Below are 14,661 nucleotides of genomic sequence, written 5' to 3'. Positions count from 1 at the left end.
GGAGTGCTGCATCAGATAAGCTGGCCAACACAATCACCTGACCTCAACCCAATTGAGATGGTTTGGACCATAGAGTGAAGGAAAAGCAGCCAACAGTCTTGAAGGAGTTCCCACAGCATATGTAGGAACTCCTTCAAGACCGTTGGAAAAGCATCCTCATGAAGCTGGTTGAGAGAATGCCAAGAGTGTGCAAAGCTGTCATCAAGGCAAAGGGTGGCTACTTTTAAGATTTTTTTAAAACACTTTGGTTACTACATGATTCCATATGTGTTATTTCATAGTTTTGATGTCTTCACTTCTACAATGTAGAAAACAGTAAAAAAAATAAAGAACAACCCTTGAATGAGTAGTTGTGTCCAGAATGTAATGTAATGGTAATGAAAATATAAAGTATGTATACACAACATAAATACTATATATAGTAAGATGTAAGAGTAAGATGGTAATAAGATGTATACTTACACAGACACACTGAAATATATTATATTTCCATTTTCCTTTGCAATGAGTCCATAACCACATTAGCATTACGGACAAAGACATTTTATCGCCACAGCAGTGATGGGCTTTTATTCCAACACTACTAGAACCCTTCTTCATACCACCTAATAATAATGACATGACAGATGCCATACACAGATCCTGTCCTACCTTGATGATGTCCAGCTCCTCCTTGGTGGCAGCCTGCTGCTTCTCTAGCCTGGTGCTGAGATGAGAACAGATCTGGGAACACACAGGAAGGACTGCGTGTTTACTAAGCTACTACATATTACCTGGACAGGTTCAGTGACCTTTCAGATACACCAGAACATACAGAAGATGCATCTCAATTAGGATTGAATGGGATTTTAGGGGACATCATAGGATTAGGATTGACTTTCTCCCGAAGGGAAATGTGTCTTGGACATGAAATAGTGCTGCTGCTTCCAGAGAATATCGCAGGTGAAAAACCAAACATCATAGAAGCACCGATCTCCCCACCCACACAAAGCTAATCAGCTACTGGCAAGGTTGTGACGTAGACCATACACACACTGTTCTCCTCTCTTACGTGTCTCTGGATCCTACCTGTTTGTATTCGGTGATGATAGCTGTAGTTTTCTTGATCTCTGACTCTGCTTTCTCCAGCTCTCTCCTGAACACCTCTTTAATCTGGACAGACACGGCAAGATGGCAACCACACATTAGTGATGATCGTAAAACAGTTGCTACTTCAGTCACCTGGGCTTCTCTTCTCCCAAAGCACTTGCATGTGTGTGACTGTGAGCTGTGTAACCTGTGCCGTTTCCTCCGCCTGCCTCCTCTTCTCCTCCTCCGTCTCCACCAGGCGCTGTTTGGTGCAGAGCAGCTCCTTGTTCAGCACGTCTGCCTTGTCTTCCGCCTGGTCGAGGTCGGTCCGCAGGGCGATCTTACTGGTCACCAGCTCATGGGCCAGGTCATCGTTCTCCTGCTCCAGACGCATGCTGGCCTCCTGCAGCCGACGGTTCTCCCTCTGTGAACAACACACACATTGCATTTCACATTTTAGTCATTTAGCCGTTTATCGTAAGATAGCTGGGTGAGACAACCACATATCACAGCCGTAGCAAGTACATTTCCCATCCAAAAAGTACACAACCACACACACACTAGTGTTGTGCGGGTTGACTCATTACCCGCAGTCATATCCAAAGGGCAGGTGGGTTTACGGTTATGAAATATTGTGTGGATGAAGTGTGGGGGGGGTTGAATAAAGTTAAAACAATGCATTCAAAATCCATGAATGTCTAATTACTGTGCAGTTGATATCTATAGGATACACTGAGGTTTATATTTTGTTCTCTGCATCTGGCGTTAGTGTGTAGCCTCAGCTTTAGGGCCTAACTGTAGCATGCCAAATACACGCCAGCTGACAAATACACGCCAGCTGACAAATACACGCCAGCTGACAAATACACGCCAGCTGACAAATACACGCCAGCTGACAAATACACGCCAGCTGACAAATACACGCCAGCTGACAAATACACGCCAGCTGACAAATACACGCCAGCTGACAAACACACGCCAGCTGACAAATAAACACGTCAGCTGACAAACACGTCAGCTGACAAATAAACACGTCAGCTGACAAATAAACACGTCAGCTGACAAATAAACACGCCAGCTGACAAATACACGCCAACTGACAAATACACACCAACTGACAAATACACACCAACTGACAAATACACACATACTGACAAATACACACCAACTGACAAATACACACCAACTGACAAATACACACCAACTGACAAATACACGCCAACTGACAAATACACGCCAACTGACAAATACACGCCAACTGACAAATACACGCCAACTGACAAATACACACCAGCTGACAAATACAGCCAACTGACAAATACAGCCAACTGACAAAAACACACCAACTGACAAATACAGCCAACTGACAAATACTTTTGAAAACCTGGGATGAAAAAGTTAACGTTTATCCACTGAGGATTAAAGGGCAACGTCTGAGTTGAATTAATAAGAAGAAAACTGCGAAATGGAGAGTTGAAAATCAATAGAAGGAGGGCCAGTAGCCTAATGTCTGGTGAAGTAGTAAAAGAGGATGAACGCAGTGTTATGTGTGATCATGGTGAGGTGCTATACACATTTAACAGACACAACCCACGGAAGGAGAGTTGTATGGCATTGAAGCTCGCACACACACACTAAAGACCATGCTCAGTATGTGGAGAAAAACCTACACAACTTGTTCAGCAAAATTAGCGACAGGTAATTTGCTTCACGAGCACAGCAAGCAAATCAAATGTTATTGGTCACATACATGTGATTAGCAAATGTTATTGGTCACATACACGTGATTAGCAAATGTTATTGTTCACATACACGTGATTAGCAAATGTTATTATTCACATACACGTGATTAGCAAATGTTATTGTTCACATACACGTGATTAGCAAATGTTATTGGTCACATACACGTGATTAGCAAATGTTATTGGTCACATACACGTGATTAGCAAATGTTATTGCGGGTGGAGTGAAATGCTTGTGTTTCTAGCTCCAACAGCGCAGGAATATCTAACAAATTACACAACATATACCCAATACACACAAATCTAAGTAGGAATGAATTAAGACTATATACATATGGACGAGCGATGTCAGAGCGGAACGGACTAAGATACAGTAGAATATTATAATACATATACAGTAGAATAGAATACAGTATATACATATGAGATGAGTAATGCAAGATATGTAAACATTAAGTGAATGAGTAGTATAGAAAACGTAGAATAGTATAGAAAACGGTATTTACAGGGGGTACCACTAATCATCTTGAACAACCCCAAACCAGAAAAATACAACCCCAAACAAAAAGAAATGTAACACGTAACAATTTCAAAGATTTACTGAGTTACAGCTCACATAAAGAAATCTTTAGACCGTAATCTATGGATTTCACAATGACTGGCAATACAGTTATGCATCTGATGGTCACAGATAGCTGACATACACGTCCCAAAACCTGCTCTGGTGGACATTCCTGCAGTCAGCATGCCACTTGCATGCTCCCTCAAAACTTGTGACATCTATGGAATTGTGTTGTGTAACAAAACTGCACCTTTTAGAGTGGCCTTTTATTGTCCCCAGCACATGGAGTTATGATGATCATGCTGTTTAATCAGCTTATTGATATGTCACCTGTCAGGTGGATGAATTATCTCGGCGAAGGAGAAATGCTCATTAACAGGGATGTAAACAAACGTGTGCACCACATTTGAGAGAAATAAGCTTTTTGTGCCTATGGAACATTTCTGGGATATTTTACTCAGCTCATGAAACATGGGACAAACATTTTGCATGTTACATTTACATATTTGTTCAGTATAGATTAAAGGAGTAACTCCGGTAGGACTAAAACATTCTTCCTCACCTAAAGTTCAACTGTCGCAGTCAGTTGATGCACTAGTGTGCACTGCCTTCATAGGCCTGCAGCCTAGCTAAGCCAATAGTAACCACACCACACCTTCACAAAAGTTGCCCACATACACAGCAGCTGAGGTCCCTGGAGGTGCCATGGCGATGCCCACCTACTTGCCTTTTAGCATGGGCATCATGGCCCCCAGCACATGTACATTCTAATGTCTCCCTCAATCTTCTCTTCCCCATTTCTTCTGCTGTAGGAGGCATTGAAGATGAACAAGGCAGCGTTCAAGACGGTGCTGTGACAGCTCATCTACAGCCACAGTGATGTGGATGACGACAGACAATGAAAGCTCAGAGAGACCCAAGTCAGCCGGTCGCCACTGAAATGAATGCTCCTACAAAGACTCAAATGATTGACCCCGCCCCCCCAACACCACTGCCACTCTCTGTTATCATCTATGCATAGTCACTTTAATTAACTCTACCCACATGTACATAGTACCTCAACTAACCGGTACCCCCGCACATGGACTCTGTACCGGTACCCCCTATATATATATATATATATATTTTTTTTTTTACTGCTGCTCTTTTACTTGTTACTTTCATCTCTTATTCTTATCTGTATTTTTTTAAACTGCAGTGTTGGTTAGGGGCTCGGAAGTAAGCATTTCACTGTAAGGTGTTGTATTTGATTGATTTGATTTGAGACAGGGTAAGAAAGAGTGAGACTGGCTTTTCCCTGGCACTTTATTTATTTATGGTACTGACTGCACAGACACCTGGATCCACAGGTCTAAAGTAAATTGATCTTTGATTAGAGGGAATGATTGAAAACCAGCATACGATGCAGTATATTCTAGGACATCTTTCCCTGGTGAAGCACATCTCAATGGCTCGATGGACACTGAATATATCAGGAATATGTCTTAAAGAGAATTTGCTCATTGGCAAAACGTTGCCGCGACATCAGCCTAGGTTCTACATTGGCATATGTAGGCCAAGGATCAACATCTCAGTGACACCTTGCCAATGTGCAAAAAGTCTCTATAATACATATTCCCAACTCAAATGTACATTTTCAATTTCATACCCGAAGGCGTTGTGTGCGCATACTGGGTTGAGGCTGCACAGCCGACTAACCACAATCGAGCCACTCACTGGCACCACTGTTTGCACACCTGGTTTGTGAAGGTTAGAGCCAAATCAGGGAGTTATGCAGATTATGAGGATGGAGGTTGTGGGGTTGTTATAATATGCAAATTCAGTTTTTAATAAGAAAGATATTTCAAAATGTCAGATCCAGTCTGAAATGGTCCCATAGATCTACATGCCCGTTCACTGTTTACAGGATGTCCGCTATCCGGAATCATGCTGCAGCTGCCCAACAAGAATTGTTCCACTGTACCAACGAACAGAAGGACAAAAACATGTACATCTCCACTCAACTTAAAGGCATACCGTGTCTGCTTCATGCACCATTAAGCTATATCATCATATAAAATAAAGTGATTTTTGTACATGCTCTGTTTTCTTTACATTAGTATTATTATTAGTAAATTAGAGCTAGCTCACTAGCTAACTCATAACCAAAACATACATTTGATTAGCGAGCCCATTACTAATGGCTAGCGAGCAAGGTAAATCTACTAGCCAGATGTCTAAGTCACTATGGGCTGAACAACGCTCGGTAACTAACTACTAGTCACTTGAAGATAGTAACTTTTTTCAGGTTGCAGTCATCTAATATGTCCCTCCTTTTAGTGTAGAAAGGTTATAACATAATGAACATGTATATGATTTATGTGGCATAATTATTCATGAGGATGTGTTCATCTCATTCCAGGGAGGTCAGTCATTCTTCCCTGTATTGCCTGGCTATCTGTGTGTGCATTGGGTACGTCTCTGTTTCAGAGGGGAATATTTTTCCTGAGCATTTTAAGCCCTGCCTACTCAAACTTGGTGGGAGAGTTGTCTGTCTGAAGAGAACCCTGCTCGGAACATTTTTTACCCCCCATTTAGAAAAGCCAGAGAAAAGCTGAAGGAATACGTACTGTAGCTCCAAGGTCAGGGATATCTGAGACTAACAGGATTAGGTTAGGATTGTATTGGATTACGTTATTACCAATCATCCCTATGAATAATTCCAATAGTCAGGAGGGGAAAGCTCTTTCCTCTTCCATATCTTTCACTCATTACAAAAATGATCTACCCCTTTCTCTTCACTGAGTGTGTGTGCCTGGCATAGTCTACAAGACTAGAGGGAGGGGCCTGGTGTGGTCTACAAGACCTGAGCAGAGACTGGAGGGAGGGGCCTGGCATGGTCAGGAACAAATTCTTATTTTCAATGACGGCCTAGGAACAGTGGGTTAACTGCCTTATTCAGGGGCAGAACAACATCTTTTTTTTTTAACCTTGTGGGCTTGGGGATTCGATCTAGCAACCTTTCGGTTACTAGTCCAATGCTCTAACCAGTAGACTATCTGCAGCCCCAAGTATCATCTATATTTATAAACAACCCATTTTCAGAGATCCAATTCTTGAGGTATACAAGCGCAGTGAGAGGGCCTGCCTAAGTAACTCTAGCTATGGAAATTTAGTGGCTCAATTGGGATTAAGTAGAAGTGAGGCCCCTAAAGACTGATAAAGGGTCAGATATTGTGTCATCTGCCAGATTGGGGGTAGAGTAATCTGATTCAAGAGCACTGGGTAAGACACGATTGTGGGTAGTCTGTTTCTTACCTGGTAGCGGTCGATGGGGTCCTCCTGCTGCAGCTGGCTCTCTCTCAGGGTCTGGTACTCCTTCTCAAACTTCTTCAGCTTCTTGGTGGGAACCTGGAGGGGTGACAGGAGGACAGCTGAGTGAGTGTTGTTGGATGGAATTGTCTTAAAAGGTGCAACCACAGCCATGTGGGATCTATCTTACCAGAAATTACAGCAGCTTGCCTTCTAAAGTGTGAAAGAGCTTCTAAACCACTAGATGGCAATGGGGAGACAAACAGGACTAAAACATTCAGCCAGTTCTGTTTCTCCAAATGGATGTAATGCAAAGCTCAGTTTACTGAGATCCCGGTGAGCTGGCAATGTAGCAACCTTCTAACTGAAGGCAAAACTAGGGTTTCCAAAGCATATCTTATCACTTTCATCACCTGACTGATGGAACAGAAACAGAACAGTATAAACACTCCTCTTAGAACTGCATCAATGTACACATAACTATTCACTATTGCTTTTACTAGAGAAATGTATCAACTGTTACATGCCTTTAGCCTTGGCACAAAATGGCTGCCGTCTGTCTCTCCTGAGAGCAGTGACATCACACATCCCCCAAAGACACACCTCAAAACCCGACTAATCTGTGCAGAGTAGTTTACATCATGTTCACCTGTAGATTTACATTCCAGCTAACCACTCTACCCTCATTTTCCCAGCACAACAAACACAGCAGGAGCTGAACAACAGGCTGTACAATTTCATGAAGAAACCTCTTCAAAAAGCCGAAAGTCAGAACTACCAAGATAACACCAGTGTTTTTTAATACTTCAAAACATGACAACACATTTAGTCAAGGCTCTCTATGCCAGCCAGATCTGTGCCTAAGGAAATGGTATCCTAGGGTGGCTCAGCCCTTGGCGTTGCCATGGCACCTGCTGCTAGGATGTGGTTTACAGGTTTGTCTGGGGCAAAACAAGCCACAGAGGGGTGGGGCTTTGTTAATGGATCCAGCCACCAGAGGCCCCTACGAGAGAGAGAGGGGGGGGGGGTATCAGCTCACTGGCTGATGCCACCAGAGATAAAAGCTCACAGACGAGAGGGTGAAATACCACAGAGTGCCATCACAGCAGCAATATGTGTGACCTGTTGCCTCAAGAACAGGGCAGCCAGTGAAGAACAAACACCATTGTAAATACAACCCATATCTATGTTAATTTATTTTCTCTCTTGTACTTGAACCATTTGCACATCGTTACAACACTGTATATATACACATAGTATGACATTTGTAATGTCTTTATTCTTTTGGAACTTCTGTGAGTGTAATGTTCACTGTTCAATTTTATTGTTTATTTAACTTTTGTATTTTATCTACTTCACTTGCTTTGGCAATGTTAACATATGTTTCCCATGCCAATAAAGCCCTTAAATTGAATGAGAGGAGGGAGGAGAGGGGGGTAAATGGGAGCTCATTGTTTGAAGAAGACAGAAGGGGAAAGAAGAGCAAGAGGGAAGACAGAGGGGGATGAGTAAAAAAGAAAGGGTAAGTGCAGGAGAGAGAGAGAGAGAGAGAGAGAGAGAGAGAGTAGGGGGGAGAGAGAGAGAGAGAGAGAGAGAGAGAGAGAGAGAGAGAGAGAGAGAGAGAGAGAGAGAGAGAGAGAGAGAGAGAGAGAGAGAGAGAGAGAGAGAGAGAGAGAGAGAGAGTAGTCCCATCCACCAAACTACCAGGTGTGACACAGGGAAGGGACTCAGGGGGTATGCTAATTTGGTATAGAGCAGACCTAACTCACTATTAAATTAATCAAAACAGGAACATTTTACATTTGGCTAGAAATTCAAAAGGAAATGATCACAACAGAGAAAAATGTCCTCCTGTCTGCTACCTATATCCCCCCACTAGGAAGGATCCCTATAATTTAATGAAGACAGCTTTTCCATTCTGGAAGGGGAAATCAATCACTTCCAGGCCCAGGGACATGAACTAGTCTGTGGTTATCTAAATGCCAGAACTGAACAAGAACCTGACACACTCAGCACACAGGGGTACAAACACCTACCTGGAGGTGACAGCATTCCCTCACCCATATGCACAACCAGACTATCACAACCAGCCGTGATTGGGAGTCCCATAGGGCAGTGCACAATTAGCCCAGCGTTGTCCGAATTTGGCCAGGGTAGGCTGTCATTGTAACTAAGAATTTGTTCTTAACTGACTTGCCTAGTTAAATAAAGGTAAAAAAAAAGAATAATACAAACTACGACAACATAACCAACAAAAACAGGTCACAAATCCTGCAGCTCTGTCGCACGCTGGGTATGTACATAGTCAATGGTAGGCTTCGAGGGGACTTTTACGGTAGGTACACCTATAGCGCGCATCTCTTGGCAGTAGTACTGTAGACTGCTTTATCACTGACCTCAACCCAGAGGCTCTCAGAGCATTAAGTAAGCCCACTGACACCCCTATCAGATCACACCAATTCTACTTGAACAGAGCAATACTCAAATCATGAGGCATCAAAGCCAAAGGAGATGAGTAATATTAAGAAATGCTATAGATGGAAGAAAAGTAGTGTGGAAACCAACCAAAACAAATTCAATCCCTTTTAGACAACTTTCTGGAAAAAGCATTTCACTGTAATAGTGAAGGTATAAACTTGTACAGTATATTTGACCTCTCAGCTTCCCTATCAAAGCTAAGAATTTCAAGCAGACAACCTAAGAAAATTAACAATGACAAATGGTTTGATGAAGAATGCAAAAACCTAAGAATGAAATTCAGAAACCCATCCAAGCAAAAACAGAGACCCTGAACACCTGAGTCTAGGCCTTCACTGTGGTGAATCACTCAAACAACACAGAAATACACTACGGAAAAAGAAGGAACAGCATGTCAGAAATCAGCTCAATGTAACTGAAGAAAGCATGGACTCTAACCACTTCTGGGAACATTGGAAAACACTACAGAAACAGCACAGAGTTATCTATCCAAAATGGAGATGATTGAAGAAGTGGTTTATCCATAGTTTTTGGCCCTATAACAAAGAAGAGCAAAAACATATACAGGATCAAATACAAATCTTATAATCAACTATTAAAAACTACCAGAACCCACTGGATTCTCCAAATACATTGAATGAACTACGGGACAAAATACAAACCCTCCAACCCAAAAAGGCATGTGGTGTTGATGGTATCCTTAATGAAATGATCAAATATACAGACCACAAATTCCAATTGGCTGTACTTAAACTCTTTAACATCATCCTCAGCACTGGCATATTCCCCAATATTTGGAACCAAAGACTGATCACCCCAATCCACAAAAGTGGGACACAAATTTGACCCCAATAACTACCGTGGGATATGCGTCAACAGCAAACTTGGGAAAACCCTCTGCATTATTATTAACAGACTCATACATTTCCTCAGTGAAAACAATGTAGTAAGCAGATGTCAAATGGGCTTTTTACCAAATTATCGTACAACAGACCACGTATTCACCCTGCACACCTTAATAGACAAATAAACAAACCAAAACAAAGGCCAAGTCTTCTCATGCTTTGTTAATTTCAAAAAAGCTTTTGACTCAATTTGACATGAGGTTCTTCTATACAAATTGATGGAAAGTGGTGTTGGGGGGAAAAACATACGACATTATAAAATCCATATTCACAAACAAGTATGCGGTTAAACATTATTTCTACAGGGCTGTGGGGTGAGAAAGGGATGCAGCTTAAGCCCTACCCTCTTTAACATATATATCAATGAATTGGCGAGGGCACTAGAACAGTCTGCAGCATCCGGCCTCACCCTACTAGAATCTTTCGTCAATTCTCCATTTGCTGAAGATCTGGAGCTTCTGTCCCCAACATAGGAGGGCCTACAGCAGCACCTAGATAGTCTGCACAGATTCTGTCAGACCTGGGCCCTGACAATAAATCTCAGTAAGACAAAAACAATGGTGTGCCAAAAAATGTCACCAGGACCACATATACAAATTCCATCTAGACACCATTGCTCTAGAGCACACAAAAAAACTATACATACCTCGGCCTAAACATCAGCGCCACAGGTGTCATGATGCTGGCCTGGGGGTAGGTTTATGACAGTCATAAATACCTCTCCCCCCCTTTTCCTCTCTCTACCCTACTGATGTGACTATTGAAAATCCCTTGGTTAACATAGAGATTCTGGGAACATAAGAAGGTGGAGGGAAATTAACCATATTTTGGTAATCCAACCAGTTCAACATATGCATTGGTACTTAATGAATATGATGTCAGTTCGGTTGTCATCTGAGACATTCTCATCAATGATGGATGACATAAACGGTACAGCGGAAAGTCTACACATTATAGTTATCAGATTCACATGGAATTGTTGTGCAATTTAAGTGTTTGAATATGAAATTATTTGTGATGAAATGTGATTTTAGCTTCTAAGATGTGAGAATTGGGTTTTCATGAGTGAATTAGGCCTGACTCAGTGGCCCGTCCACGTGAAGAGATATTGGTTATAAACTATGAAACACGCCCTCCTCTCCCTTCCTATATAAAGCCTTGAAAGCCAATTTACCACCAGATACTTTCTTCCGAGGACAGGAAGATCTGTTGGCCAGCATCTACAACCAACCTATTGAAGTGCAGCTCAGAGTAAATATTAATTGGATTTTCCTTTTCCAAATGGGCGGTAATTTAGAATGCATAAGATCCTGTATGTACGATAGAGACATCGCTTCTGGATTTGTTTTACAGTCTTCCAGCTCTTTCACTCAAACCCAACTCCCCTTTTCTTTGTGTAACCGGCTGTCATATCTGTTCCGTCCGCTAGGGACGTTTTCCTTTATGACATAATTTGTAATCAAAGTATGATTCATTCTGTGTATATGTAATTCTGTTTGATTAATTAGGTATTTAGTAAATACATATTTTAACCCAATTTTGGATTGCTGGTTCAACTTGTTAGCCAGGGTTCGTGAAGAATTTACCACTTTCAGATGAGACTGAAATAAGGTGCCAATTAATATTGACTGCTATTGATGTAAAATATTACTAGGTCTTTAAGAGTTTATTCAGAAGATAACTGCTCTATAAATATTATTTTGTGGCGCCCTGACTTTCTAGTTGATTACATTTACATGATAAGCTCAATCAGGTAATATAAATTACGGAGAAAGTATTTTATAGAATAGCATGTCATATTACTTAATCCGGCATAGCCAAAGACACGACACAGGTAACTTCCACAAAGCCGTTAACAATCTGAGAGACAAGGCAAGAAGGGCCTTTATGCCATCAAAACGAACATACCAATTAGGATCTGGCTAAAAATACTTGAATCAGTTATAGAACCCATTGCCCTTTATGGTTGTGAGGTCTGGGGTCCGCTCACCAACCAAGAATTCACAAAATGGAACAAACACCAAATTGAGACTCTGCATGTAGAATTCTGCAAAAATATCCTCAGTATACAATGTAAAACACCAAATAATGCAATTCTGCAGAGCAGAATTAGGTCGGTACACGCTAATGATCAAAATCCAGAAGAGAGCCGTTAAATTCTACAACCACCTAAAAGGAAGCGATTCCCAAACGTTCCATAACAAAGCCATCACCTACAGAGAGATGAACCTGGAGAAGAGTCCCTTAAGCAAGCTGGTACTGGGGCTCTGTTCACAAACAAAAAACAGACCCTACAGAGCCCCAGGACAGCAACATAATTCACCAATTCAAATAATGAGAAAACAAAAATATATATTTTTTACAATGTGTCAAGTAATTAATAAAAAAACAGAGCAAACTAGAATGCTATTTGGCCCGTAAACAGAGAGTACACAGTGGCAGAATACCTGACCACTGTGACTGGCCCAAACTACAGACTCTGTGAGCATAGAAAAGACAGTCTATGTGCACACGCCCACAAGGTGGAGGTGGAAAATGAGCTGCACTTCCTAATCTCCTGCCCAATGTATGACCATATTAGAGACACATATTTCCTTCAGATTACACAGACCCACGAAGAATTTGAAAACAAACTCAATTTTGATAAACTCCCATATCTATTGGGTGAAATAACACAGTGTTCCATCACAGCAGAAAGATTTGTGACCTGTTGCCACAAGAAAAGTGCAACCAGTGAAGAACAAACACCTTTGTAAATACAACCCATATTTATTTTCCCTTTTGTACTTTAACTATTTGCACATAAGACATTTGAAATGTTTTTGGGAATTTTTTTGAGTGTAATGTTTACTGTAAAAAAAGTTTTTCACTTTTGTGTATTATCTACTTTACTTGCTTTGGTAAACATATGTTTCTCATGCCAATAAAGCCCCTTAAATTGAAATGTAATTTAGAGAAAGGGACAGGAGATAAAGCGAGATGAGAGCCTGAGAAAGAGGAGATCGAGAGAGATGAGAGAGACAAAAAGAGAGAGTATGGGTGGGTTTGCCTGTGTGCCATAGTTATACAGTGACTGGAGTCGTCAAGAGGCTCTCAAGGGTACAGTCACACAATAGGTGGTGGTTGGGATGAAAACACTGGTTTGTGACAAGTTGCTCTGTTATTGCCTTGTGTCATGAGGCCAATGTTGTACATTTCCTGCATGGAATGGAGTAAAAATATGCATATTGTACTACTTACTGTAGGTTTATAAAGAGGGCATATTGTACTGGATTTATAACGAGGACATATTGTACTGGATTTATAAAGAAGACATATTGCACTGGGTTTATAAAGAAGACATATTGTACTGGGTTTATAAAGAAGACATATTGCACTGGGTTTATAAAGAAGACATATTGCACTGGGTTTATAAAGAAGACATATTGCACTGGGTTTATAAAGAAGACATATTGTACTGGGTTTATAAAGAAGACATATTGCACTGGGTTTATAAAGAAGACATATTGCACTGGGTTTATAAAGAAGACATATTGCACTGGGTTTATAAAGAAGACATATTGTACTGGGTTTATAAAGAAGACATATTGTACTGGGTTTATAAAGAAGACATATTGCACTGGGTTTATAACGAGGACATATTGCACTGGGTTTATAACGAGGACATATTGCACTGGGTTTATAAAGAAGACATATTGCACTGGGTTTATAACAAGGACATATTGTACTGGGCTTATAACGAGGACATATTGCACTGAGTTTATAACGAGGACATATTGCACTGGGTTTATAATGAGGACATATTGCACTGGGTTTATAAAGAAGACACATTGTACTGGGTTTATAAAGAGGACATATTGTACTGGGTTTATAAAGAGGACATATTGTACTGGGTTTATAAAGAAGACATATTGCACTGGGTTTATAAAGAAGAAATATTGCACTGGGTTTATAAAGAAGACATATTGCACTGGGTTTATAAAGAAGACATATTGCACTGGGTTTATAATGAGGATACTAAACAGCCTGTTGCCTGGACATTACCTTCTTTCTTCACTAGCCTACTTAGCCATGAATAATGTAAATATGCCTCCCCTAGGTTATCAATTACCCACAATACAGATACTCCATTGTTAGCAAGCCATCTGCCCATGTTGTTTGTTCTCAGCCTGATAGCATGCTAGGCCCAGTGTCTTAGAACATATATGGACACCATGAACTCACCAGTCCTGATGTAATATATTATTACAGACAGGAATCCATAAACAGTTCAAGAAGCAGTCAAACCTGTTCCATGCTGTATTTTGTAACTTGTAAAGGGCTAATAGATATGTGTGGTTGATAAGATAGCCTATCAGCATTGTTTATGCTCCACTGGCCTTGGTTGTACCCAGTGAACAACAGGAACTTTACGAAAGGACCCTCCATCCCCCTCGGCCCTTCTGTTCCTGACCACTGAACACAAGTGTGTGTTTTAGTGTGTGACGCCCTGGAAAGATACCAACACAAGCTCTGGGAGGAGAGGGGAACCATTAGGGCCGGCATTATACCAGTATCGCAACACCCGTTAGTATCATGGCAAGTAAACCAAAAAAAGGAAGCAGATTTGACTTAT

At 41.2% G+C, this 14,661-nt stretch overlaps 1 protein-coding gene across 4 annotated transcripts in view; it reads right to left on the bottom strand.

Annotated features, from left to right (window-relative positions):
* Nucleotides 1–14,661, bottom strand: part of LOC123997633 (rab GTPase-activating protein 1-like) — a 146,725-nt gene that overhangs the window by 6,376 nt on the left and 125,688 nt on the right. For all 4 annotated transcript variants that reach the window (XM_046302070.1, XM_046302079.1, XM_046302088.1 and 1 more), the window contains 4 exons: nt 6,670–6,762; nt 1,277–1,492; nt 1,069–1,152; nt 652–723 (listed from right to left, as the gene is read on the bottom strand). In XM_046302070.1, the coding sequence (XP_046158026.1) occupies nt 652–723; nt 1,069–1,152; nt 1,277–1,492; nt 6,670–6,762 (465 nt within the window). The remainder of the gene's footprint in view (nt 1–651; nt 724–1,068; nt 1,153–1,276; nt 1,493–6,669; nt 6,763–14,661) is intronic.

Source organism: Oncorhynchus gorbuscha, linkage group LG02, assembly GCF_021184085.1.
Source record: "Oncorhynchus gorbuscha isolate QuinsamMale2020 ecotype Even-year linkage group LG02, OgorEven_v1.0, whole genome shotgun sequence".
In the NCBI taxonomy this organism is placed as follows: domain Eukaryota; kingdom Metazoa; phylum Chordata; class Actinopteri; order Salmoniformes; family Salmonidae; genus Oncorhynchus; species Oncorhynchus gorbuscha.
The sequence above is the reverse complement of the archived record's forward strand: the minus strand, read 5'-3'. Positions and strand labels throughout refer to the sequence as shown.